Source organism: Dipodomys spectabilis, unplaced genomic scaffold (assembly GCF_019054845.1).
Source record: "Dipodomys spectabilis isolate Male_0828 unplaced genomic scaffold, ASM1905484v1 ptg000009l, whole genome shotgun sequence".
Lineage (NCBI taxonomy): Eukaryota > Metazoa > Chordata > Mammalia > Rodentia > Heteromyidae > Dipodomys > Dipodomys spectabilis.
The window spans coordinates 31,497,343-31,522,719 of record NW_024870686.1 but is presented as its reverse complement, the minus strand read 5'-3'; the positions used below and the strand labels follow the sequence as shown (position 1 = coordinate 31,522,719).

The 25,377-nt window shown below is 41.7% G+C and overlaps 1 protein-coding gene across 1 annotated transcript; it reads right to left on the bottom strand.

Annotated features, from left to right (window-relative positions):
• Positions 1-1,295: 1,295 nt before the first annotated feature.
• On the bottom strand, positions 1,296-23,938 carry Atp6v1b2 (ATPase H+ transporting V1 subunit B2). The gene is made up of 14 exons (XM_042700021.1): positions 23,717-23,938; positions 16,754-16,809; positions 11,876-11,974; positions 11,220-11,313; positions 11,008-11,085; positions 10,249-10,388; positions 9,842-9,943; positions 9,223-9,320; positions 8,182-8,305; positions 7,228-7,378; positions 5,371-5,453; positions 4,037-4,141; positions 2,987-3,116; positions 1,296-2,158 (listed from the first exon to the last, which is right to left on the bottom strand). Exons 1-14 carry the CDS (start codon positions 23,850-23,852, stop codon positions 2,019-2,021), a joined length of 1,536 nt encoding a protein of 511 aa, XP_042555955.1. The 5' UTR covers positions 23,853-23,938; the 3' UTR covers positions 1,296-2,018.
• Between the last annotated feature and the right edge of the window lie 1,439 nt (positions 23,939-25,377).

Genomic DNA, 25,377 nt, shown 5'->3' with positions numbered 1-25,377 from the left:
ACTGGTCTTCTGAAGAGATCATTTAAATGGTATCAAAGGGCTTGCCAAGAAGATGTTTTCAATAAGAAACAAGACACAAGCCAGCGGGAGTGCTACTTACCTGACACAAGGCCAATGTTAGTAAATGTTTAGTGAAACTAGTTCCATTTGTGCTGCTGTGGCCCAGGCTGCGCCAGGACTTACACAATCTCTAGGCTTTAGGCTAATTCTGAAAGGCATATGAAACACACTTGGTGTTTTCTTTCCTTTTGGTACTGGGGTTTGAGCTCTGGGCCTTGCGCCCTAGTCCCAGAATTGTTGGTGCTAAATAGCTGGGCCATGTTGTTAGTGGGAGAGCCACAGTAGGACCTTGTGTCCTTCTTGCTTTTACCATGCTGACCTTTTCTCTCTGCCTCTCCAGAAATGCCTGGAAGAGCAGAGAGGAGAGGGCGGCCCCCAGGATGGCACAAGCTTGTGTTTCCACCCAACCGTTTCTGGTGTTCAGGCACCCAGCTAGGATTTTTATTTGAAGCAAGCTCACTCGCTTCATTATGTACTGAATCTTTGGTCACCACAGGCAGGTTCCAGTGCTCCGGAGTACGTTTTAAACCACAAATGCCAGAAACATTCACAACTCTCATCTGTGGGTCAAACTCCAGTTTGCTGCAAGAGCCAGAGTGAAAAGGTTGGAAGGAGTAGCCTGGAAACGCGGCACCAGGTTGGACCACAGCACTGCCTGTTATAGTCACCACCAAGAAGAGACGCATTTGCTTGTTCTTGTTGCTTTTCTCATTAGAAGATACAGAGTCACTTTGGGTAACTTCCATTTAATTTAACATTTATTTTCATTTATATTCAGATGTCACATTTTCTACATTAAAATATAATCATGCTGACCCCCCCCCCCATCTCCTCAGAGAAAAAGGGGAAGAACTTTACACAGCTGGAGAGATGGAATGCACAGAGTGGGGAAGTTACTACTGCACCCGAGGAAGCACAACAGACCCCAAGAGCACAAGGCAGAGCTGCACACGAGAGGGCCCGGGGTCACGCCACAGAGAGCAGGAATGAGTGAAACGCGGTCACCTGTGCCACAGGATTACCCTGAAGAGAACTGGGGTGGAAAGCTGGGCTGACCAGGGGATTTCTATGAGTAGAATTTAAAGTATCCACCAATCTGGGGGCGCTTTCCTCCCCGCTGTGCCCCACACCAGGCAGGTACTGTAAAACATCAGCACACAGAACCCACACCGGGCAGGTACCGTAAAACAGCAGCACACAGAATGCAAACAGCCTGTCCTTCCTTCTTTAATCGCACCCAACTCTTTTCAAGCCATAATTCTACTAGTGATTTTCATTCTGTGATTTCCCAGCCTGGACACCAGGCTCCATGACCAGGACAAAGCACTGGGCCACTATCAGATGAATGCCAGCTGTGTAAAGCCCCATGATTCTGTGCTACTCAAAGGCAGAAGGATGCTGTGCAGGTAACGAAAGAAAAGAAACTCCTTCCCTCACACAGCAGACGGCAAGCGCACAGCAAAATCCATTTGCCTGGAGCAGAGCAGAGCCACGGGCACAGCAACACCCCAAAGAAATAAATGCCCAGGAAAGATCTTGGCTCTTCTTCTAGACCAGATCTTGCCGCTGAATTTAAGAGCAAAGTATTTTAACTTCACGATAATGATACTCTTGAAGGGGCTGACAGGTAAGGTCTGGATAACCCAAACGACAAGGACATTATTCGGCAACTCACTATACCACTATATACAAATACATACATCAAGAAGAAAACTCCAGCTCCAGCCCTGCAGCTACTTCAAACAAAGCACTGAGGGGTCTCTGAACAGGGAGATTTTAAAGTCTGTAGCAGTTTAAAACATTGCAACACTGGCACAATACGTTACCTAGTCTTCATGTTTAATTACAGGGCAACAGGTAAACCCCCCACACTGAGGTGGGCATGGAGGAGTGCAAAAAGAACCAGGAAAACAGACCCAGTACGTCACAAGAGGCCACGCACACCACAGCAGCAGCAGCTAGTGCTTTGCGGAGTCTCGAGGGTAAAACTCGCTCAGGGTGCTCTGAGGGATTCTCTTCAGCATTTCCTTGGGGAAGATTCGGAGCAGCTGCCAGCCAATGTCCAAAGTCTCAAAGACAGTGCGGTTTTCATAAGGACCTTAAAAAATTGAGAATAAATTAGTGACAAAGTATTTCCAAGTCACTGTGACTAGAAAACAGGAGCATAAAACGCAGGGAAGAAAACGTGAGTGAGGACTCTCAGGACTGGATGAGGCTAAATGTGGAAATGAGGGCACAAAGTATCAGGGGGCCAAAGAGGAAGGAGAGAGGTCTAGCGGTCATGGTCCCTGTCCCCTCTCCCTCTCCTCCCCCCCCTTGTGTGTGTGTGTGTGTGTGTGTGTGTGTGTGTGTGTGTGCGCACGCGCGCGCGTAGACTTGGTATTCAAGTAGGATCCCTGAACAATGAAAATGACTCATGTTTTAATCAGATATTAGGCAGAAACGCAATCTCCCCATAACACAAAGGTTTGCACAGAAAAACTGACTGAAAATACTGGAATAGGAAAATGACATAAAAAGTGAGCAAACCTCTTCTTACTGGAAATAAATCAGTGCTGGTCACATGTGTGTGTTGGAGGAGGGGAAGCACAGAAAGAGAAGCTCTTTAGAATATTAACAATTAAAAAGCAAGAAGAATGAGAAAAGAAGATGCAGAGAGATGAATCGAGAAACTCCCAAGCACCCAAAGCAAAAAATCAGAGATCCCTGCCTGGCAGGGATTAGAAATGCCGTGAAGAAAGGTGACTCTAATGGCAGCCACTGGACAATCAAGTCAGGATCTCAGTGTTTACAAGGAGGGGACAAGGAGCCAGACAAAAAGGCTCGATAGGTGATTGGAGGCTCTTCTCTCTAATACAGTCTGAGTAAGGAAGGTTTGAAAACTACATGAGGCTTTTTAATGTTTGTAGGAAAACAATCATCTTACCCTGAGAAATAAAGTTTCTCTCAAACTTCTGCAGAAATTCCAAGTAAAGAAGATCATCCGAGGTAAGGGCTTCTTCTCCTACTACGGCTTTCATGGCTTGTACATCCTTGCCAATGGCGTAGCATGCATACTGAAGAGGAGAAAACTTTGTAAACCATGATCTGCCATATATAAATGTGCCGCTTGCCGGAGAGCACAGAGAGCATGTACAAACACAATTCACAAAGCTCACCAGAAAGTGCCCAAAGGATCTCCCTATGAAGTATTCCCTTCCATTCCATGCTTTAGGCATGCCATCCCAAGACATTACTAACACTACAAAAAGCATGCTTGCTTCAGAACATCAGTGAGCTTACAAATCATTGAGCATCTAAAACTCCAGTCACAGAACTCTAGTCAAACCATGAAGAAATCTAGCATCAAGCTCCTTTTAAGAAAAAACACTGTGACACACAGGTTTATTACTACTTTGGTCAAAAGTATTCTGTGATGTGCAATCTCACATGACTAAGGAGATCAAAGACTTCACAGTGCACCCAGAACACTATCCTTCAGTGTTCCTTGAAGCATTCTCTCATGAACTCTCTATAATTATTACTAAAACAACCTGGGTACTTATTTCTTAATTAAAAAATTACTTTTTTTTTTTTTTTTTGGTCAGTTGTGGTGCCTGAACTCTGGGCCTGGGCGCTGTCGCTCAGCTCTTCAGCTCAAGGCTAGCGCTCTACCACTTGAGCCACTGCACCACTTCTGGCCTTTTCTGCTTATGTGGTACTGAGGAATCAAACCCAGGGCCTCATGCACGCAAGGCAAGCACTCTACCACTGAGCCACCTTCCCAGCCCCTAAAAAATTACTTTTTATAGCATTAGGCAAAGGTTTGTATCTTGGTGATTTTATTCTGAGGCTGCGTTAGCTCAAATGAAAATCCTGCACATCAATCCTCTGTTGAAGTTTGACTTGGCTGGGATGAATGGGAAGAGGATAAGAAGCAGAAAGCAGGCATTTGCTTCTATTAAACATCATCTTTGGGAATGCACTGCATACATACCAGCTGGTTAGACACATCGGCATGGTCCTTTCTGGTCATTCCTTCTCCAATAGCAGACTTCATTAACCGTGAGAGTGAGGGCAGCACATTAATAGGAGGGTAAATCTTGAGTAGAATAGGAAGAAAAAATAAATAAGTAAAAAAAATAATATTTACTAGCAGTAACAAAGCATTTAAAATACACTATTCACCCTCAAATTTGCTTCATAGGTGACAAGTAACAGGAATTTATAGCACAATAGTCCTTTTGAAAGTTTCTAAAACAAGACTATTCTGAAAAGTGCATGTTTTAAACATCTGCCTCAATGCCCATAGACAAAGTAAGATTACCTATGGTTAACAAGCATCTACTATAGAACCATCCAAATCTACTTCTAGTGAGATGGCAGGTGGTAGCAGCAGTACACACAGGTACCCAAGAGCTCTAAAATAACAAACTACATTTTAAATCATAATAAAGGGATCATTCCTGATTCTGGCCCGATTCTGGCCTGTTATCCACATTTGAATTTTAATACACAAATAATTTTGTATTCACATTGGGCTGGGAAGGAGGCTCAGTGGTAGAGTGCCTGCCTAACATGCATGAGGCCCTGGGTTCAATTCTACTTATGAAAAAGCAGAAAAAGCAGGAAGTGGCACTGTGGCTCAAGTAGTAGGGCACTTGCCTCAAGGTGAAGAGCTGAGGGACAGCACCCAGGCCCAGAGTTCAGACCCCACGACCGACAAAAAAAACAAAAAATTCACGTTCATATACTTTTTTATTTTGGTGGCACTGGGTTTGAATTCAGAGCCGCAAGCTTACTAAGCTGGCACTGCCCCACCTAAGCCACACCTCCAGCCATATTTGTGGTTCTTTTGCTGGTTATTGTCAAGATAGGGTTTCATGAACTCTTTTGCCTGGGCTACTGTGAACCGCAATCCTTCTATTCTTAGCCTCACAGGTTATGTGGGATTACAGTGAGTCGCTAACGGCACAGCTCATTATGCTTTATTTTTTTTGCTGGAATTGGGGTTGGTACTTAGGGTCTCCCATTTGCTCAGCTGGTGATGTTCTTCTACCCTTTGAGCCACTCCTCCTACCTGGCCTTTAGCTGGTTATTTGGGAGCTAGAGTCTCACAGACTTTTCTGTACAGGTTGCCTTTAAATTGTGATCCTCTAGATTTCAGCCTCCTGAGTACCTAGGATTACAAACACTAGACATCTGCACTGACCTTCAGTTGATGCTTTCCAAGCAAAAGATCTGCCACGAGCACAAAAATGCCATCACTACAGAACAATGATAAAATGATAAGGGGCTCAGCAAGCCTGAGCAGTGCTCAAGTGTCAGTACCTGTCTGTTGTGCAGCTGTCTGTCCACGTAGATCTGCCCCTCAGTAATATACCCTGTCAGGTCAGGGATGGGGTGAGTGATATCTGCAAGGGAAGACACAGGGTGTTAGGCATAACCAACGCACAGGAAGTCAGTCCGTGTTAATTATAGCACTGCAGAGAAGAGCTACACAGAATAAATCATCTGTGCTGGAACCTCACGCACCTGTGCTATCGAATACAGCAGTCAATAATCCTATGAAGCCACGGAACACCAGAAATAAAGAGCTTCATCTCAAATCTTATTTAACTGACATGAACTGAAATACAGACAAATGTGCCTAGTGGCTACCACGTTAGGCTATCAACTTTGCTACAGCAATTCAGACAAGGGTTGGCATTATGAAGTACACTGACTGCACTTATGGGCTTTTTCCCTCCAAATAAAAATAAAACTTCCTTCTGGAACAGGGTCTTACTCTATGTAGCCCAGGTTGACCTGGAATTGTGATCCTCCTGCCTCAACCTCCTACGTGCTGAAATTCAGGGATGTGCCATCGTGCCCGGATTAAAAGTCTACTTTAAACACAAAGGTCCCTTCCAGAAACCTGCCAACTTTATGTACAGTGACAGACATGCTCAGTCTGTAAACCACCTTACACAGATAAGCAAAATTCTGTGCTGCGAGGATAGGGATGCTACACAAGCAAGGAAACGCTTTTCAGGCAGCACCAAAAGATTTTAAACAGCAAGATAATCCTAAACCTGGTACAAGAATCAGCTTTGCAGCTACTTCTTTGGAACAACACATCAGAGGCAGCATGGTGTTAACAGTTGCTGTGAAACATGAATTCACACTGTCGAGGAGATGAATCTATCACATCCTAAGCTTGACAAACTCCTTTACCTCTCTGTTTTAGACTACAGCAAAATCCTCACAGTTACTCTGAAGATATGAGTTCATAAACACTCACAACAGTGTTCAATTCCAGTGAGTCCCATCTGCTGGGAGTGGTGTTTGGAAAGTGACATAAGGACAAAAGGACACCTTCCTAGAGGAATTCTGAACAGTGCCCCCAGAGGCCACCGTGAAGTGCACGTTCAGGTGGGCCTGCACTGCGTGCGCGCACACGCACACACACACGCACACACACACACGCACACACACACACGCACGCACGCGCGCGCGCACACACGTTGATAAAGTTCTAAAGTCTCGTGGTCTTCACCACCTGTATCCTTCTTTGGACATCTAATATACACAAGCTATTACTAGTTCACACATAAAAAAATCTCCAGCTAGACTAACAGTAATAAGAGATCATAAATTATTAATTTTCTCATATCCAAAATAGTGCCTAAAAAGTAACATTTAATAGTATCTGAAAAATAAAACATTTAAAATTCCAATTACAAAGAAAATTACTTTTATTCTACAAAAGATAGTGGCAATTGTAAGAAACTTTCAAATGAAAATTTTTATTTAGATACAAATTAACTAGTTAAAGCCAAATCTGTTTTTCTTCTTGGGATCAGTAATGAGGCTAGCACACAGTGTCTGGGTGTGGTCCCTTCGCTTTTCCGCTCTACCACTAGTGGCACTCTACCACTAGAGCCATATCTCCACTTAGGGCTTTTTGGTGATTAACTGGCAATGATAACCTCACAGACGTTTCTACTTGGGCTAGTGTCAAAGAGCAACCCTCAGATCTAAGCATTCTGAATAGCTAGGATTAGAGGTGTGAGCCACTGGTGCCTAAGACAAACCCTTAACAGGATAAGCGCCTAAGAAAATTTCAGTTGAAAAGGGAAGACAAGTCTTCTGAGGTAGAATTAGACCCTTGCAATAATTAAGCCTACTAAGCACCAAATAACTTACCATCATTGGGCATGGTGAGAATGGGGATCTGAGTGATAGAGCCATTTCTCCCTTCCACTCGGCCAGCACGTTCATATATCGTGGCTAAATCTGTATACATGTAGCCTGGGAAACCTCGTCGACCAGGGACCTCTTCTCTGGCTGCTGAAACCTGACAGTAAGCCAAGAAGAAAAATACTATGAGGCAAGATAGAAGTTCCACTAGCGTGTGCCTTTTGACTAAATATGCCAAATCACTAAGTTCAGAATTTCATACTGTTTAAATACTGTCATAAAGTGATGATCGAGAAGTCTATTAGAAATGTAAATTCAAGTTCATCTGTATAAAAATGCTGACGAGCATTTTTCTAAAATTATATTGCTGTAATATAAATTCTCAAATAGTTTTCTAAAAGAAAATTCAGTTACAGTTTTATAAATTAAAGGAAGTAAATTCTAAAACAGAGATTCTTTGTAAGAATTACTTCCTGATGCAGACTAGCCTTTTGGGGGGTGGAGGGGAAGGGTCAGTCACGGGGCTTGAACTCTGGGCCTGAGCACTATCCCTCAGCTCTTCAGCTCAAGGATAGTGCTCTACCACTTAAGCCACAACACAGTACTGTTTCTAAATATATATCGTTTCCTGAAGAAATATGTTCCAAAGACAATGTTGCCAGACTCTTTATTGAAATATTACCATTACTGGGGCTGGGAAGGTGGCTCAGTGGTAGAGCGCTTGCCTTGTGTGCCTGAGGCCCTGGGTTCGATTCCCCAGCACCACATAAGCAAAAAGAAAAAAAGCCAGAAGTGGTGCTGTGGCCCAAGTGGTAGAACGCTAGCCTTGAGCTGAAGAGCTGAGGGACAGCGCCCAGGCCCAGAGTTCAGACCCCACGACCGGACCCAAAAAAAAAAAAAATATTGGGAACTTTACCAAGTTAAGATAGCCCTGAAAATTAATCCGCAAAAAAAAGTCACCTCTCGAAGTGCTTCAGCGTAAGAGCTCATGTCCGTCAGGATAACCAGTACATGTTTCTCACATTGGTAAGCCAGAAACTCAGCGGTGGTCAGAGCCAGGCGAGGAGTGATAATGCGCTCGATACTGAAAGGCAAAGCGATCCCAAGTCACTCAAACCACAAGTACAAAGAGAACACAATCCTAGAACGGTAGCAGCTTCTCTTTTCAACTTGTTAATAAGTTGAGGAGAGTACAGCAATGACTTTAAAAATTCTGGTCTGCTTGTGTTATTTTCTGGTTACTTTAAAATTCTTGTCCATTAATTTGAGTACTCACATAAGAATTACTTAATGTTACAAAAGTGATTATTTTATAAATGCTCCATAATTTGTCAAAGCTATATACAGTTCCTCAAAACTGATGGGGAATGGTGAGAAAAGGAAGGATTGAAAAAACAAGCCACATTTTTCAGATAAGAATGTTACTTATTAAGTATCAATTATATGCTAATATGTACATATATTATCTTGTTTAACATGTGTAGCAACCCTGGAAGACAAATATTTGTCACATTTTATGAGCTTCAGTGCTAGATAATTTGAGCAAAGCCAAAAGAACTCCCAAGAGGTGAGGCTGGAATTTAAATCTAAGGTCTCTTCATTCCTAAGCCAATGAGCTTTCATTGTAATATTTACCTCCCTAAACTTCTGGGGGTAAGAATTAGTATTGTTTCTAATACATCTGGTTTCCTTAAGGAAGAAAAGAGCAATGCTTTTTGTTTGTGTGTGCCAGTCAAACTCAGGAGCTAGGTGCTGTCCCTCAGCCTTTTTCTGCTCAAGGCTACCACTATCACTTCAGTGACAGCTCCACTTATCAATTTTTTTTTTTCTGGTTAATTGGAGATAAAAGAGTCTTACAGAATTTCCTGCATGGGCTACCTTTGAACTGCAACCCTCAGATTTCAGCCTGCTGAGTAGCTAGGACTACAGGTGTAAGCAACTAGCACCCAGCTTCAGGTAACACTTTTGGTTGGGTAAACAGAAAGAGCTCTATATACTTACGTTGGGTCATTAGCCAGGTTCAAAAAGAGGCAGACGTTGTCCATTGAGCCATTTTCCTCAAAGTCAGATTTGAAGAACCGGGCAGTTTCCATGTTTACCTAAACAGCAATATCTCATCAGTGTTAGAAGAAAAATTCCCAACATTTATTTTAGATGTTGACTTTCAAACAGATAAATGTCAAGCTATGGATCTAAATTGTTCCCTCTTGTAAAATTTGAAGAACCCACAAACTTTTCACAAAAGTTAACTGAGTAAGATGTTTTAGGCATGAAGAACAGTAGTCTTCTTCTTTTTTTTTCCTTTTGTGCCACTACAAATGCTGTACACAGTGCCTCCATTTTGGGCTTTTTGCAGGTTAACTGGAGATAAGAATTTCACAGATGTCTGGCTTTGAACCTTGATCCTCAGACTGAGTTAGAATTATATGTGTGAACTACCAGTATATGGCTATAGATTATTCTTAAATTTTAGTGAAATACTAAATTTTTAAGTCTTAGTTTGGCCCCAAATCTGGAGACAAAGTCAAAGTTGACTACACTTCTCTAACAGCACAATAATATTGTAATGTGTTATTACAGATAATTTTATACAAAATACCAAACAAAATCCTATACTTACACCCATAGCAGCAAATACAATTGCAAAATTTTCCTCGCTATAATCCATCACATCTTTGGATTTCTTTACCAAACCTGCCTGGCGGCAGATTTGAGCTGCAATCTGATAAGAACAAAAAGAACTGAGTTGAAAACTAAAAATTTCTACAACAAAATAACGTATCTTAAATTTCTAAAAGCTAGAGTTATTAAATAAACTGGAGAGTTTGAGGACTTAACAAAACTTTCTGCAATATTTACAAAGACACATTAAGTATAAGCAATAAGACAATAATGAATGAATAAAGACTCAATTCCACCGGTTTACATAACAACAATACTGGGTATCTGTCTGGTTTCTCAATAACAGTGATACATTTAGAAATTCTTCCCTGCTAAAAACTTCATAGCTAGTACCCTAGTGCTTACCTCATTGTGTGGTAACCCTGCAGCAGAGAAGATAGGAATTTTCTGCCCTCTAGCAATACTGTTCATGCCATCAATGGCAGAAATGCCAGTCTGAATCATCTCCTCTGGATAGATCCGACACTGAGGATTGATTGGCTGACCTAATGTATTTCCAAAGAGAAAACTTAAATCTCAACATTCATTGTGAATGGAAGTAGAAACTCATCAAATTAAAAAACACCAGAATATTACAATTATTATAAAGCCTTTTTCTCTCTGCTTTAAAAAATGTTATTTTTGAAACGAAATAATTTTTCCCTTTAGTCCTCTGTAGACTAATATTCACTAATAAAATTCAAGTTAGTGGAATACACTAAGGGCATAAGAAAATAAGAGAAAGAAGTTCTAATTTCAAAGCTATGATTTTTACCATAAATATCTGGATCTCTTCTAGTAGTATTTTATAGTATTCTCAAGATACTGCATAAGTTTCTAGAAAATTTCTAGGAAAAACTAATTCATTACATAACTACCTAATTTATTACTCAAGGAGAACACTGATTATCTACTTAGAACAACAACACAAAAACCATGCTGTCCCTGGCAAAGCTACCAGATAGACAGAGGTACATTATCCCAAACAGAATCCATCCAATGTCCCTACCCACCAGATAGACAGAGGTGCATTCCCCCAAACAGACTCCGTCCAATGTCCCTACCCACCAGATAGAGGTACAGAGGTACATTCTCCCAAACATAGAATCCATCTCATGTCCCTACCCATGATATCAAGGAAGTCTTCAGCCAGCACCACAGGACCTCTGTCAATGGGCTTTCCTGATCCATTGAACACTCGACCTACAGATAGTGACAACACAGCACAGAGGACTCTGATGTTTAAATAGTCTTTTTTTGTTTTGTTTTGTTTTAGATTTTATAGAAATTTATTCAAAATAAAACATCTCTGCCCAGAAGGAATAATATCCATTTACCAAGCATATCCTCAGACACCGGAGTTCGGAGAATATCCCCAGTAAACTCACAAGATGTTTTCTTGGCATCTATACCTGAAGTACCTTCAAATACCTATCAAGAAAGAGAATCAGAAGGGTAAAAGATTTAGCTCATGAGTACTTACTAGACAGACTAATGGCTCTGCCTGCAAGTCAAATGCCACAAGCAAACTAAGAATGCTGCTTACATTTATAGAAGACTGTTGAAAGAAAAAATGGAAATGAAAGAACAGAAGGATGAATTGGAGGCTGGCTCAAATGGTAGTGTTTACCTCCAGGCACAAGATCCTGAGTTCAACTCCAGTGTCATTAAAAAAAAAAAAAAGGAAGAAAACCTGCAGGACTTTAGGTGGCCCTATACAATCTAAAATATTTACCTTTTGGACTCTTACAGAAATTCTGCTAACTCCTGCTCTTAGTGAACACCTTATTTGAGAAAAATATTTTCATACTCTGGTAACATTATAAACTAGGAACTTCAAGAGGTAACTTTACAGGAATCGATTCAGCTATTGTTTTCGTTTCATCCAGTTATCAGTGAACTCTGCTTTTTAACTCTCTCCTTTGATGTGACTCCCCATGTGTTTCTAATTATGAAAGAGCTAAATTGGCCAAGCTGTTAAAGTGATACGTACCTGAACTACTGCTTTGGAACCACTAACTTCTAGAACTTGCCCACTTCTCTTTGTGCCATCTGGTAATGTCAAGTGAACAATTTCAGCATATCTGGGAAACTAAGAAGGAAAAAACAGAGGATCAACCACCAACTTTTTAAAAGCTCCCAAGCAGTCATCTATGCCATCTCCACTGGCCACAGTGTGCTGCTGTGTAGTGTGCAACCAATCCTCCCATCCTCCACACCACACAGCTTTAGGCAGAGAGGTTACACTCACCTCAGAGGCTGTCTTTAAGACACACACCCCTGACACGTTGTACTGGCCAATACAGCACAAAGTACAGAGAAAAGGGTTTTGAACTTGTGAAAACATGACAGTTAAATTTACTGCTTTCTCTCTGAGGTCATGTTTTTAAGGTTTGAGAGTATAGGAAGTGATGTGTACCTCCTAGGATATGTGTTATACATAGGAGGATAAAATATTAGTAAAGAAAACTATTATCATAGTAAAATAATGTCCAATGCCTCTCACAATCTAGCTCTCAATATATATGGATCTCCTGTTAACTCATTTAAGAACAGATGTCTCCAAAAATACATGGGTTTATTTACTTCCATGGTGATATAATAAATACGCATAATTTTCAAATCGCTAAAGGTAATGTATTCATGTTGATATTTCTTTTTTTACATATATTTTTATTGTGAAAATACTGTACAGAGGGGTTACAATTACATGGGTAAGACAACGAGCACATTTCTTATCAAGCATTGTAGCCTCCTGCTTTGTTTCCCCTTCCCATCCCTTCGTATCCTCCCCGCCCCCCTCCCCGTCCCAACAAAGTTGTAAAGTTTGTTTTTTGACATATCACGTTGATATTTCAAGCTGTCAAAATAATCTATTGAAAGATACAACACTATTTGTATAACATGGGAAAAATGCTAAACTATTGCACGCCAGCAATTTTAAGATCTATGGATTCTGAAATGTTAAAAACTGAATTGGTCAGATGTGGTGACTCATCCCCACAATCCTAGCCATCAGGGACTGAGGCATAATGATGATGAGTTCCAGGTCAACTGAATTCACATAGCCCCCCAAATAAAACAAAACAGTGAATAAATGAAATGGGAAAGCAATTAGATAGTTTTAACAAGACCTAATGGCCATATTCCATTACACTTAGCTGTTTAACCAATGAAGTACAGGTCCATATTGATAACTCGTACGTAATGGTCTAACACCCTCTTGCATGTGGTTCCTCATGAAAGCTGGTGGTCTGCATATAGGCTGTACCCATTTTCTGCCTACTTAGTCTGCAAAAATACTGCTGCATTACTTTATAATCTCCCCATTTGTATTAACAAGTATCCCCTTTCCCTCTATTTTTGACAATCTTGTATTTTCTCCATTTCTAAGCATTTTATAGTCAGGATATTAATCTTCTACTAGTTTGCTTCTTACCCTTTAATTTTGTTCATGGCTTCTTATATCACACATAAGTTTTTAAACCTCCTATGAAAACAAATTAACTGCTGTCCTTTATGATTTATACCTTTTGTATCCTGCTTAGGAAAACCTTCTACTTGAAGTCATAAACTCTTCTTTTAATAGGTTTATGTTTAGTACAAGCCCTTAGTTCACCTGGATTTGGAGGGTTTACTTTATTTCTTATTATTTTTCATAGGAGAAATGAACATTGCTAACAATATTTGACTACAATAAAGTGTCTCCATTGCCCATAATACCAAAATTACCAAGTCAAAACCTCATGTGTGCTGGACAGTGGCTCACATCTGTAATACTAGCACTTAAGAGAATTTATGGCCATCATGGACTATACAGCTATCTTTATCTCAAAAGAAGATAGCCAGTTTGGGGTTCTTAATTCTGTCCCACTGAAATGCTTATTCCTGCAGTAAGTCCTGATGCTTGATTCCCCCACCCTCACTGCGCTACAACTGGAGTGGAATCTCCAATAGTTTGAAGTCCTCTGTAAGGCCTTTCCATAAAGTTTTACAGCTTGTTGCAAATAGTTCCATCTGCACATAGGACACAGGTGATTTCTGTAGTCTGACCCATTTGTGCTGTTCTGTACCATTACTTCTAACAGTTCGCCAGTGACTGCCCTAGGTTTCAGTGTAATAAAGAAATAATGACAGCATTCCTTTTAACTTCTAACTTCCTTTATACTCTTATTTTCTAAAGGAAATTACTAAGTTGCAAATACAAAGATGAACAGTGATAGTGACAATAGACATTCTCAATTTGTGGTGATTGGAGAAATATATATTTGGTCAGTAAGTCTTGGCCAGAGTACCTGAAACCCTTGTAGTTTCTTTATAGGAGAAAAAAGGTAAAAGGTAAGTCTTCTACTTTTTATAATGAATGGAACTTTTATAATGAATGGGAGAAAAACCCATACACTTTCGTGTTAGAACCCACATACTTCAGTGTTAGAAGTACCAAGAATAGTAACAGGAAGAAAATAGGAGTTCTCACTGATTTAAACAAACAAGTATGTTATTTGCTGTTAGGTTGTGGTGGATACTTGCTCCTTTTTCAGTACTGGCATGCACACGCACACACGCGCACACACGCGCACACACACACAAAAGAAAGAAAAGAAAAAGAATTTAGGAATCTTTGCTAATAAGGGAAAACAGCTCTATTTTTCTGTTCTAATATTACCCTCTGGTTTTAGAATTCAACACAGCTAACTTCATGCAGTGAGCTAGAAAACCTCTCTCCATCTTCTATTCAGACAGAATTTCTGCATAATTCTCTGTTCCTTGATATTAAGTGCATGGTTTAAATTAAAACAAAAACCCCAAACTAAAAACAAAATAAAAACACCCACTCTAAGTCTCATTATATAAAATGGTATTTTTATAACATAAATTTAATAGCATTTCCTCACCTACACTTTACCACAAAATAACATTCAAGGAAACTTTTTAGTTCTCTTACAATTACTTTCCCAGAGACATTTCTGTGTCTTTTCTGTTACTGTCTTCAATATCATCTGAAGTTACCCTTTGCAGCACTTACTAATTACACCTCCAAATATTTATATATGCCTTCTACTAGATTCCCTCCACTGGAGGAGGGCCTGTGCTGACTTCAAAGTATAACAGAGATGAATTCAAATATATTTCAATAATACACTTACTAATCTATGAAAACTTTAATGGTTTAAAACATGAGCCCAAAGTTTATTTAGAGAATATAGAAAATAAGAAAAACAAAATAAACCTGGTATGCTAGTGGCTCACACCTGTAATCCTAGCTACTCAGGAGGCTAAGATCTGAGAAACGCAGTTCAAAGTCAGCCTAGACAGGAAAATCACTCAAATTCTTTATCTCCAATTAACCACCAGAAAGTAGACGCTGGTAGAGGGAGTGGAGCTGTGGCTCAAACTGGTAGAGCACTTGCCTTGAGTAAAAAAGCTCAGGGACAGTGCCTAGGCCCTGAGTTCAAGCCCCAACTGACAGAAGAAAAAGAAACAAAAGTTTCAAAATGCATTCTTCAAAAATAAAAGTAGGGTTGAAGATTTTCTCAGTGGTAGGACGATCAGGGCCTAGTAAGCATGGGCTCCAGGTTCAATCCCCAACACCAAAAAAATAAATAAATAAATAAAACACTAAATATTAACAGGGCCTAAATCTTGTAAAACCCAAGTGCAAACATGGAGTCACTGATCAATCTGCAGATGGGACGGAAGTGTGGAAGGAAGTAAACTTGCTAGGCTTAATCTCAAGATTATTCTGCAAAGGTTCCTGTCAAAAAGATTAGTGAAATTTTCTTTTGTACTAGTACTGGGGTTTGAACTCAGGGCCTTCTATTTTCACTCTGTTTTCTGGCTCTGAGTTGACTTTCTACCACTTAAGTCATATCTCTGTCTGCAGCTTTTTGCTAGTTAACTGGAGGTAAGTCTCCTAGATTTGTCTTTGTGGGCTGGCTTTGAAACACAGTTCCCAGATCTCAGCCTACTAAGCAGCTAGGATAATAAGTACGAGTCACCAGTGTCCGCCTGCCCTTTCTTTTCAGAAATGTTTGTTTTTGGGTTGGGTGGGTGAGTGAGACTTGCTAAAGTGAAGTCTGCCACAGTAATAGCAACCCATGTAGAATCACCATTCTAGAAAATACATTCTACGTATTACGTGTGGGGGGGGGGGAGGCACGCGTGCACGCGCGTGTGCTCACGTGCACGCATACTTATATTTAGCAGTACTGGGGTTTGTATTCAGACCTTTGTGCTGATGAGGCAAACTATCACTATTTTGATCACAGAGCTCAGACAGGAAGCTTAGCCCAAGGTATTTAATTATAAAATATATTTTATTTCTCCCTTTCTCAGAGATAATTATAATTATGTATAGGCAAAAAAAAGTTAGGTAAAGATCTGTAGATAAAATGAATACAAATGCTGCTTTAGGGTTTTAGTTATTATTGAGATAACCTATTTTTGTTTGTTATTTGAAGAACAACGTCAGGCTTTTGAAAATAAAACAACAATGCTTTCTTACTCGAGCTTAACATTTAGTAAGAAACAAGAAAAGCTATGAAAAGAACTAGAACATATGGCACACTACAATCAAGAACAAAAGCTATCATATGTATATATAATACATATACATATATACACTATCCTATATTATACAGATTACAAAACACTAACATTATTGTTTTCCCTTTCTTCCAATGAGGGACTCAAAAGCCACTACCACTAGTACCAGAATTCAGTTTTCTGACTTTTGGTTTCAAATTCTGCTTGACATTTATATCACAGAATAGCTTAAAATTCTTAACAAAAGGTTCAAGTACATGAACAGGTTCTAATGCTACATTTTCAAGTACATCAGCAATCAGACTATATTTGACAGTGGTATTACCTTCACATGATCTAAGATGACTAGTGGACCATTCACTCCTGACACTGTCTTGTATGCTGGAAGAAACAAGAAAAATCAGCTTTAGTGAAATGCATAAAAGCCTACATTGCCTGTCTGGTAGCACCCAAACTTCTCTGCTTATTCTACTATCACAATACGCAACACTCAAATAGCTACACAAATTTTCAACGAATTTGTAAAATATGGTGCTTCCTGAAAAATATTTTTTTTGGTTCGGTTGTGGGGCCTGAACTCAGGGCCTAGGTGCTATCCCGCAGCTCTTCAGCTCAAGGCTAGTGCTCTACCACCTGAGCCACAGTGCTACTTCCAGCTTTTTCTGCTTATGTGGTGCTGAGAAATCAAACCCAGGGCATCATGCATGCAAGACAAGCACTCTACCACTGAGCCACCTTCCTAGCTCACTTCCTGAACAAATTTTATAAACCATCTGAACGTTCTAAGTCCTACTAGAACGAAGTCATTTTCTCAGAATCAAGGATACTAAAACAAAGCAGAGAGGCTGCCCGCCTTTAGAAGTTCAGTTTCAAAATAAAATAGCTAGTAGCATGGCTCAAGCAGTAAAATGTTAAGTCTAGCATAGAAGCCCTGCATTCAATCCCCAATAAACACACACACCAAAAAACAAAAACAAAAACAAACAAACAAAAAAAGTAGAAAAAGTCCAGTTGTCCTATGATTGTGGGGAGGACTTCAACAGGACAAGGCAAGGGCTGTACCCACAGCATGCAGAACGTTCCTGGAGACACAGCAAAACCAGAATGACAGTTCCTTGTCCTGGAAAGAACAGGAAAAGCTTTGCAGGAGAGATGGAACTTAGCTAAGTAGATGAGGGAAGGAAAGGGAATCCTTAACAAGTTAAAGCAGAAGACAAAAACTCACAACTGGCACCGAGAAACTGGCCTGCAGGGCTATGGGAGAGGAGCCTGTTTAGGAAGGGTACACAATGGACCAAAGGGTTAGCTATAATAAGCTCAGCTATTTGGGAAGGTGAGGAGCAAGAATGGCTAGTTTGAGGACAGCCTGCACATAATAGGGAAACTCCATTTCAAAAAGGCAGGCATGTGTAGGGTTATCAAATGTCATCTTCAGGTTAAAGAGAGAACTATTATTCACTACACCAAGTTGCCCTAGAAATAAATGTCTAGATTATTCTCTTGTTCATTTAAAAAGGAAGGAATCGTCCTTTCTGGCAAATATACCCAATGGCCATTGGGTATAACACACACACACACACACACACACACACACACACACACACACACACACACACACACACACACACACACACACACACACACACACACACACACACACACACACACACACACACACACACACACACACACACACACACACACACACACACAAAAACCCACTTAATTTCGTAATCAGAACAGCTAAAGAACACAAGATAAACTTTTGAAGCAAATGTACTACAAAGCCCAACATTATTTTTATGAAACTGTTAACCAATTAGGAATCTTTCATTTGCTTGATTTCTTTTGAAGTCTTCTAACGAACTTGGACAGACATTCCAGCACAAATATGAACTACCAAGAATGAGGAAACCATTTAAGAACCAGTCTCTCTACCCAAGGGCCTTCAGATTTTTTAAATGACAACTTTTCCAGCCCAAGGCTAGGAAGCAAACAAATGCTCTGGTACAAACACAAGCTGAAAAGTAAGCTATCTAAACAGATGATAGTATAAAAGATCAATTTTCCCCTAAGGTATGGTACATTTTCATGGCACACTAGCAAGAAAACGCCCAAACTGCTGTAAAATACGCCCAATACTGCTGTAAAAACCCAGATTTAAATTTCCAAAAACTTCATTATTCTTATTCAAAAAGATTGTAAAGATAGCTGAGCACCAGTGGCTCATGCCTGTAATCCTAACTACTCAAGAGGCTGAGATCTGAAGATCATGGTTCAAAGACAGCCCAGGCAGGAGAGTCTGTGATACTTTTATTTCTAATTCTCTACCAAAAAAGCCAAAAATGGAACAGTATTTCAAGTAGTAGAGCAATAACCTTAAGCAAAAAAAGTTTAAGGACAGTGCCCAGGCCCTAAGTTCAAGCCCCAGGACTGGCAGAATGGAAAAAAAAAAAAAAAAAAGACTCCAGACCATCTATGTTCAATGACTTTCTGAAAACTTGCATGTGGAAATACAAAGTGAGCTACACTAGAAATGGGTCTTCTTAAAGCTCAGTGTGGGAAAATAACAAACACAAGTTTTTCAAACGCTTACTTAACTAATGAGGAAAAGGGGAAGGAATTTAGTTTTAATATTTACAAGTAAAGCACATCATCAAAATCCCACAAATTCTGATAATTATTTTATTCAACAAGACAGTTTCTCCTTTGAATTCTAATCTACAACAACTATGCCTCAGAATCTCATGTTTAAAACTGAAACATTCCAACCTATGAAGTTTTGCCAGTCACAAGCAAAAAGCATGACCAAGAAAAAGAAGTATTAGTCATGGCTGTTCCTGGAAACAGCAAATGGAATGGGCTTCTACTACGGAAGACAAGTTTCCACTTCATCAAAGACTGCACATAGCCTTTTCAAAGCCAGGAAATAAACCTCCTATGTTTAAGTGATTAAACATCAACACCTGCCAGGAGTGTTTCTCAGGAACTCTCGCCTCATCACACACCTGTGAGGTGGCTGTTATTGGTCTAAGTTTTACAAGAGAATACATTATTCTCAGAAAAACAAAGTACGTTGCCCAAGGATCAACCTGCAATCTGTCTCCATCTAGACATCTGACCTTTACTTCTACTGCACCTACATTCTAAAACCAAACTGGGTTCTCCTTTTTGTTTTTATGATAAAGTATATGCTACTACTTATTACCAAACCGTGTAACACTATCACACGAAATAATTTCATAAACTTGTAACTTTAGCTAGGAAAATGATAAATTTTTACTTTTCCTACACTGGACAGTGTTTTCCTGTGTCCACTTTTTTTGAGGGGGGTTGGGGGGTCCTGTCATGGGCCCTGAACTCTGGGCCTGGGCGCTGTCCCTCAGCTCTTCAGCTCAAGGCTAGCGCTCTACCACTTGAGCCACAGCCCCACTTCCGGCTTTTTTCTTTTTGCTTATGTGGTGCTGAGAAATCGAACACAGGGCCTCAGGCATGCAAGGCAAGCGCTCTACCACTGAGCCACCTTCCCAGTCCCCTGTGTCTACATTTTGTTCTCACTACAAAACCATCTGTCTACAGTGGAGTCATCGCTACTAAAGAGTTTAAGTAGAGGACAAATATGTGATGGAGAAGCGGGTGCTGTTTCCCCTCACGGCAATCAAGAGAAACATCAGGAGACTATTCCTACTACAAATCAGAGGGGATTCTGGCTTATATTAAGCTGCCATATAAAAACCAAACCAATAAATTTTATAACCCAAACTAAATGAAAATACTACCAAAGTTTTATTTGAAGAGCACACAAAGCTTTTACAAAGAGGGGCACCAGCTTGTATCTTCACAGAATGCTGAGGTACACAAGGCTGGAACAACCTCATGTCACATTTAAGGAAAGCCTCAAGAAGTCTATTACCAAATGGAGGCCAGGCTTGCTAACGGTGTTGTTTTGCTCTTCTTTAATTACAAGGTAGCAGGTGCTCCTCTATGACACTTCTGACCCTAATTCACAGTGTGATTTTAAAATATAGTGATCACAGTTCCTAGCATTAGACTTTAAAATACAAACCACAGCTCCTTCCATGGTAACAAAACAATAAAGAAAATAGTATCATATTTTTCTTTACCATAGTTAAAAAACACACACTACTTTTTATTCAGCCAGTATCCATCACCATAACTGTAACAGTTTCAAACAGAGGCATCAATTCAGAACCTAAGGTGTCAAAGACATTAAGTTGTTCTTCAAAACCCATTCACAGGGCTGGGAAGGTGGCTCAATGGTAGAGCGCTTGCCTTGCATGCATGAGGACCTGGGTTTGATTCCTCAGCACCACATAAGCAGAAAAAAATAAGCCGGAAGTGGCACTGTGGCTCAAGTGGTAAAGCGCTAGCCTTGAGCTGAAGAGCTGAGGGACAGCATCCAGGCCCAGAGTTCAGGCCCCACGATTGGACCCCCCCCCAAAAAAACAAAACCCATTCATAAATTATTCTGTTGCTCAAAGTCACCCTTCTCTTGAAAATCTCACAGGCACTAGAGTAGATAGGTGGTATAGAGAGGGTCATAATGCTGACAGCATAGAAGATATGTGCTTACATCACATATTCAACACGTTTCACAAAGTCCTATCTTTGTGAACCACAAAGCAAGCAATATTTATAAAATAACACTGGAAAAAAATTAAGACTTGAGTACATATTTTGTCAGATGACATCCTCTTCCTCCTGCAGAGTAAGAGATTGGAGATTGTTCAACACTAACGCCCTTACTGATTGTGACATATCCAAAGAAAAGAATTTGCAGCCATTGCACAATAAACCCCAGTCCTTTATGCTCCACCTTCATAGGAAAACAACTCAGAAAGCATTTACCTTCCATTGTGCAAAAGGAGTAGAGGCCTCACTTCTAGCAGTGGGCATGTAAGGGAGGTTTTCTTGAGAAAAAAAAAAAAAAAGAGCAGATATGGACTTGACTTTTTGGTAAGGCTTGTTCTACTTTATGATGTTAAAAAACCACATGGCTAGTTCACCCATGTCTCAAGACAAAAGGAAATCATCAATTCAAAACATTTAGCGCTCACAGGGTCTATGGATTATTGACCTTTGATCAGAACTTTTTTAATAAAAGCAAACCTCCTTTTCCTGTGATTTTAGAAACTAAAGCCTTCAAGACTATTAATTTCAAGTATGATTATCTTATTTTCGTTTCTTTTTAACAGCCCTATACTCCCCAACTTGTTTTTAAGTTGGATCTAATTTGTAACTGTTGATATTACTCTATTCCTTAATTCAAAACCACACTGTAAGTAACAATAATTACTTAGTATCAACATTTATTTAAAAGAAATTAAGATATTATTCAGGAGTATTTAAATCTGTTATAAAAATATAGCAAAAGAGGAAAACAATGCTCAAATGCAGTTAAAATGGATGTTGGCTTATATAAGATATCACATAATGCTTTTTGGGAATAATTCCTAGAAGGGAAATTCAGTTTGGCCAGATACTGTAACTCTCCACTCTCACCCCATTCATTCAAACTATTCGCACAGGGATTTAAATCATGCTATACAAGAGTTGTAGAACACTTGTGAGGCACAGTGATGCAAATGGATCCCCATTTTAAGCACTGCAATTTTTGTGTCAGCAGGAATCTCCCTGGAGGCTTCAGCCACTAGCACAGGACATGGAAAAACCATACTATCTCCCTGAAGGGCTTACCACTTTAATCATGGTAACCACGGTTTAAACAAGATCATTATTTCAGCTGATAGGTGACAGTGAATGAAGGATTGCATGGAAAATGACTACTGTACCCTGAATACCTTTTTCTACAAGCAACATCAGTGTAGAAAAACTGTCTTGCCCAAAGAAAAGATCACAAATGCAACTCAGGAAAGAAAGAACATTTCTAATCTTTAGGAATAAACTTGCTGTCAAGGTTTGGGTAAGAATGCAAGAACTGCCCATTTCTAGACATCATGTAAGTTCCCGCTCCACTCTCTTAATTCAAAGAATCGTAAAAATGCCCATCTCAGCAATCCGCAAGCTCCAATGTTTTCCTCCTTCCTCACACTGCAGTGCCTGTCACATGACCCACTGACAGATCAGAAAAGGATTAGTCAGGCTGGAGGGCGCCCCACTAAAACCCTTCATCTTTCAACCAAAGAGCCACCCACAAGCAGACAGGCTAGCAATTAACCAGAGCAAATGCAACGACAGATACACCTGGGGGAAACACCAGGTACTTTGCCAAGTTCCCCCCCTTTCCCCCACGTTTTTTAAGTCTTATTTCTAGGGCTCATCCTCAGTACCCCGGGAAACAGTTTAAAAAAAAAAAAAAAAAAGGTTTGATGCTACAGGACTGTAACCTCCAGTAAGGAAGAACCATTTCTTGTTGCAACCGCCGAGCTGTTTACTCAAACCCGGTAGATTAAGGCCACTCTGCTATCATCACAATGGGATCCTGAAGCCTCCCCACACAGCCTAGATACTGGCAACTCTCCTTCGTGTTCCCAAAGAACCTCGCACTCAACCAACTTTCGTTAGCTGGTTAAGAGTAAGCGAAGAAAAGCAACTGGGGGAGGGGGGGGAGAGCAGCGGGGGGGAGGGCAGGGGGAGGATCAGCCAAAGAAGAAGCAGCAGCCTGGGTGCTGGGCTCCGGCTCTGGCCAGCCGCGGCGGTGCCGGCCCCAGCGCCGGTGATCCCAGCACCTTCGGCCTCTCACCTGTAAAGTGAGAGGGCTGGACTGGATGCCCGGCCGGGTCCCTGGCAGCCCCGCGGACCATCTCGGGTATCTAGGCGTCCCGGGGTGGGGCGGCAGCCCCCCCCCCCGGCACGCCTTCCCCCTCCTCGCTCGGAGGCGGGCCTGCCCTGCACCCGGCCCAGGCCCGACCACGTCAGCGAACGCACACCACCGCTCTCCGCGGTCCACCCGGTGAGGAGCGTGCAACCTGCCCGGGTCCTCGCCGGGGCGGCAAGCCCTCCCCCCCCCGCCCGGGGCCGAGCCGGGCCGAGGAGGTGGGAGGTGACGGCCGGGCCCGGGCAAGCTGGGGAGGGAGGCAGGGAGCCCACCGGCCCCGGGCGAAGTTCCCGGGGAGCCGGTGGCGAGGGGGGCCCGAGGCCCCCGACGTCACGGAAATGGGAGGTGCAGAACCCCGCGGATCCACGCAGGGACGCGGGGCGGGAGGGAAAAACGAACCCCCCCTCCCCCGCGGGCCGAGCAGGTGAGAGGGAGCCCGGCGCTGGGCGAGGACGCGGGGACCCGCGGCCTCCTGCGGGCCGTACTCACTGAGGCGAGGCTGGGAGAGGTAGTTCCGGCTCGCTGCCATCACCTGCTCCCGAGCTCCCGCCACCGGCCCACTGGTGGGCACCGGTAGCTCGGGTGCGGCCCCGTTCACGATTCCCCGCATCGCCCGCAGCGCCATCTTGTCTCCTCCGTCCCGACTGGCCCGGCCGTCCGGGCCGCGCAGGCGCAGATATAGCAGGTCGGGCCCCCGCGCACCCGGCTCCACCCATGCGCGCTGCGGAGCTCAGGGTTGGCTCCGCCCCCTTGTCGGCGCCACGCCCCCAGACTCGTGACTACTGGCTCCGCGTGGGCGGGGCTGTCGGCGCGCGGGAGAGGAGCTGACCAGCGTGCTGGGAGGAGGGGGGGGGGTGAGGACGGGCGGAGGGAAGAGGGAAGGGAGCGGGTAGAGAGAGGCTAGAGGAGAGGGTAGAGAGAACATTCGAGAACGAAGGATGCATTGGAAGGGAGGAGGTAAGCAGGCAAGTGCAAGAAAACATCGATTGATGTGCACATTGGAATGGCCTTGCATGGTTGAATTGCATGAACTCAAGGACCTGTCAGACCGACTCAGTGATTGACTGGCATGCTGTGCTGTAGGGGGCTTCAATTTACTCTTTCTCCCCTGGTTTGTTCATTTGTGTGTGTGTGTGTGTGTGTATACACATACATACACACACACACATATATATATACACACACACACACATATATATACATATACATATATATATATACAATCAGCAATCCTCTACTGGTTTATTTTACAGTGTGGCTACATGCGGAACAGATTTGAAAACAATTTAAGGGACAGAACTAATATGGAATGAGTAGCTGGACACTGGATTGCAATGCTGTTTATGGAATGAGAACACACAGGAGGGACTCTTTGCTGGTGTTGGGGAAGGAAAAGAAAAAACAAAAAGTTCTGTGCTGACATCTGTTTTAAGGTCCTATGGGCTATTTGTAAGGAGGACCCAAGAAGAAACCTGGATCGGACTGAAATGAGATTTATCAGGTTGTTAATGTGGAGACAAACTGCAAAGATGTCCAAGGACAATTTTTGAGGGATCTTTAAAGTTAGGGGATGGATATATGAAGAGTATTCTGCTGCCACATTTGGAATGCTGTCAGAAACAGTGGGGATCCAGTACATATGTCCCACAAGCCAAAAGAAGAGAAAAATCTGAAGGACGTTTTGTAAACACAGATGAGGAAGCAGATGCCCATTGCATTTGGTTGTTACAGGACTATTGTGACACGTTGAAGACACTTGATGAAGAACGTTTGGACCGTGGCGGTATACCAGCTGAATATCCCTAATCCAAAAATCAAATCCCCAGAATGCTCTTAAATACAAACAATTTTGCATCCCAAGATGATACTACAGTGGAAAATCTCACATCATGAAATTTCATTTCATGAACAAAATTATTTTAAATATTATATAAAATTATCTTCAGAGCTGGGCTTGGTAGTACATGTCTGTAATTCCAGCATTCAGGTGGCTGAGGCTGAAAAGGGAGAGAATTCAAAACCAGCCAGGGCTACATCAAAAGGCCCTATTTTTAAAAACATTACCTTCAGCCTATGTATATATGAGACAGAAGTGAACTTTCTTTTCCATGTATACTTGATCCCACCTTCAAAATATCTCACAATAGATA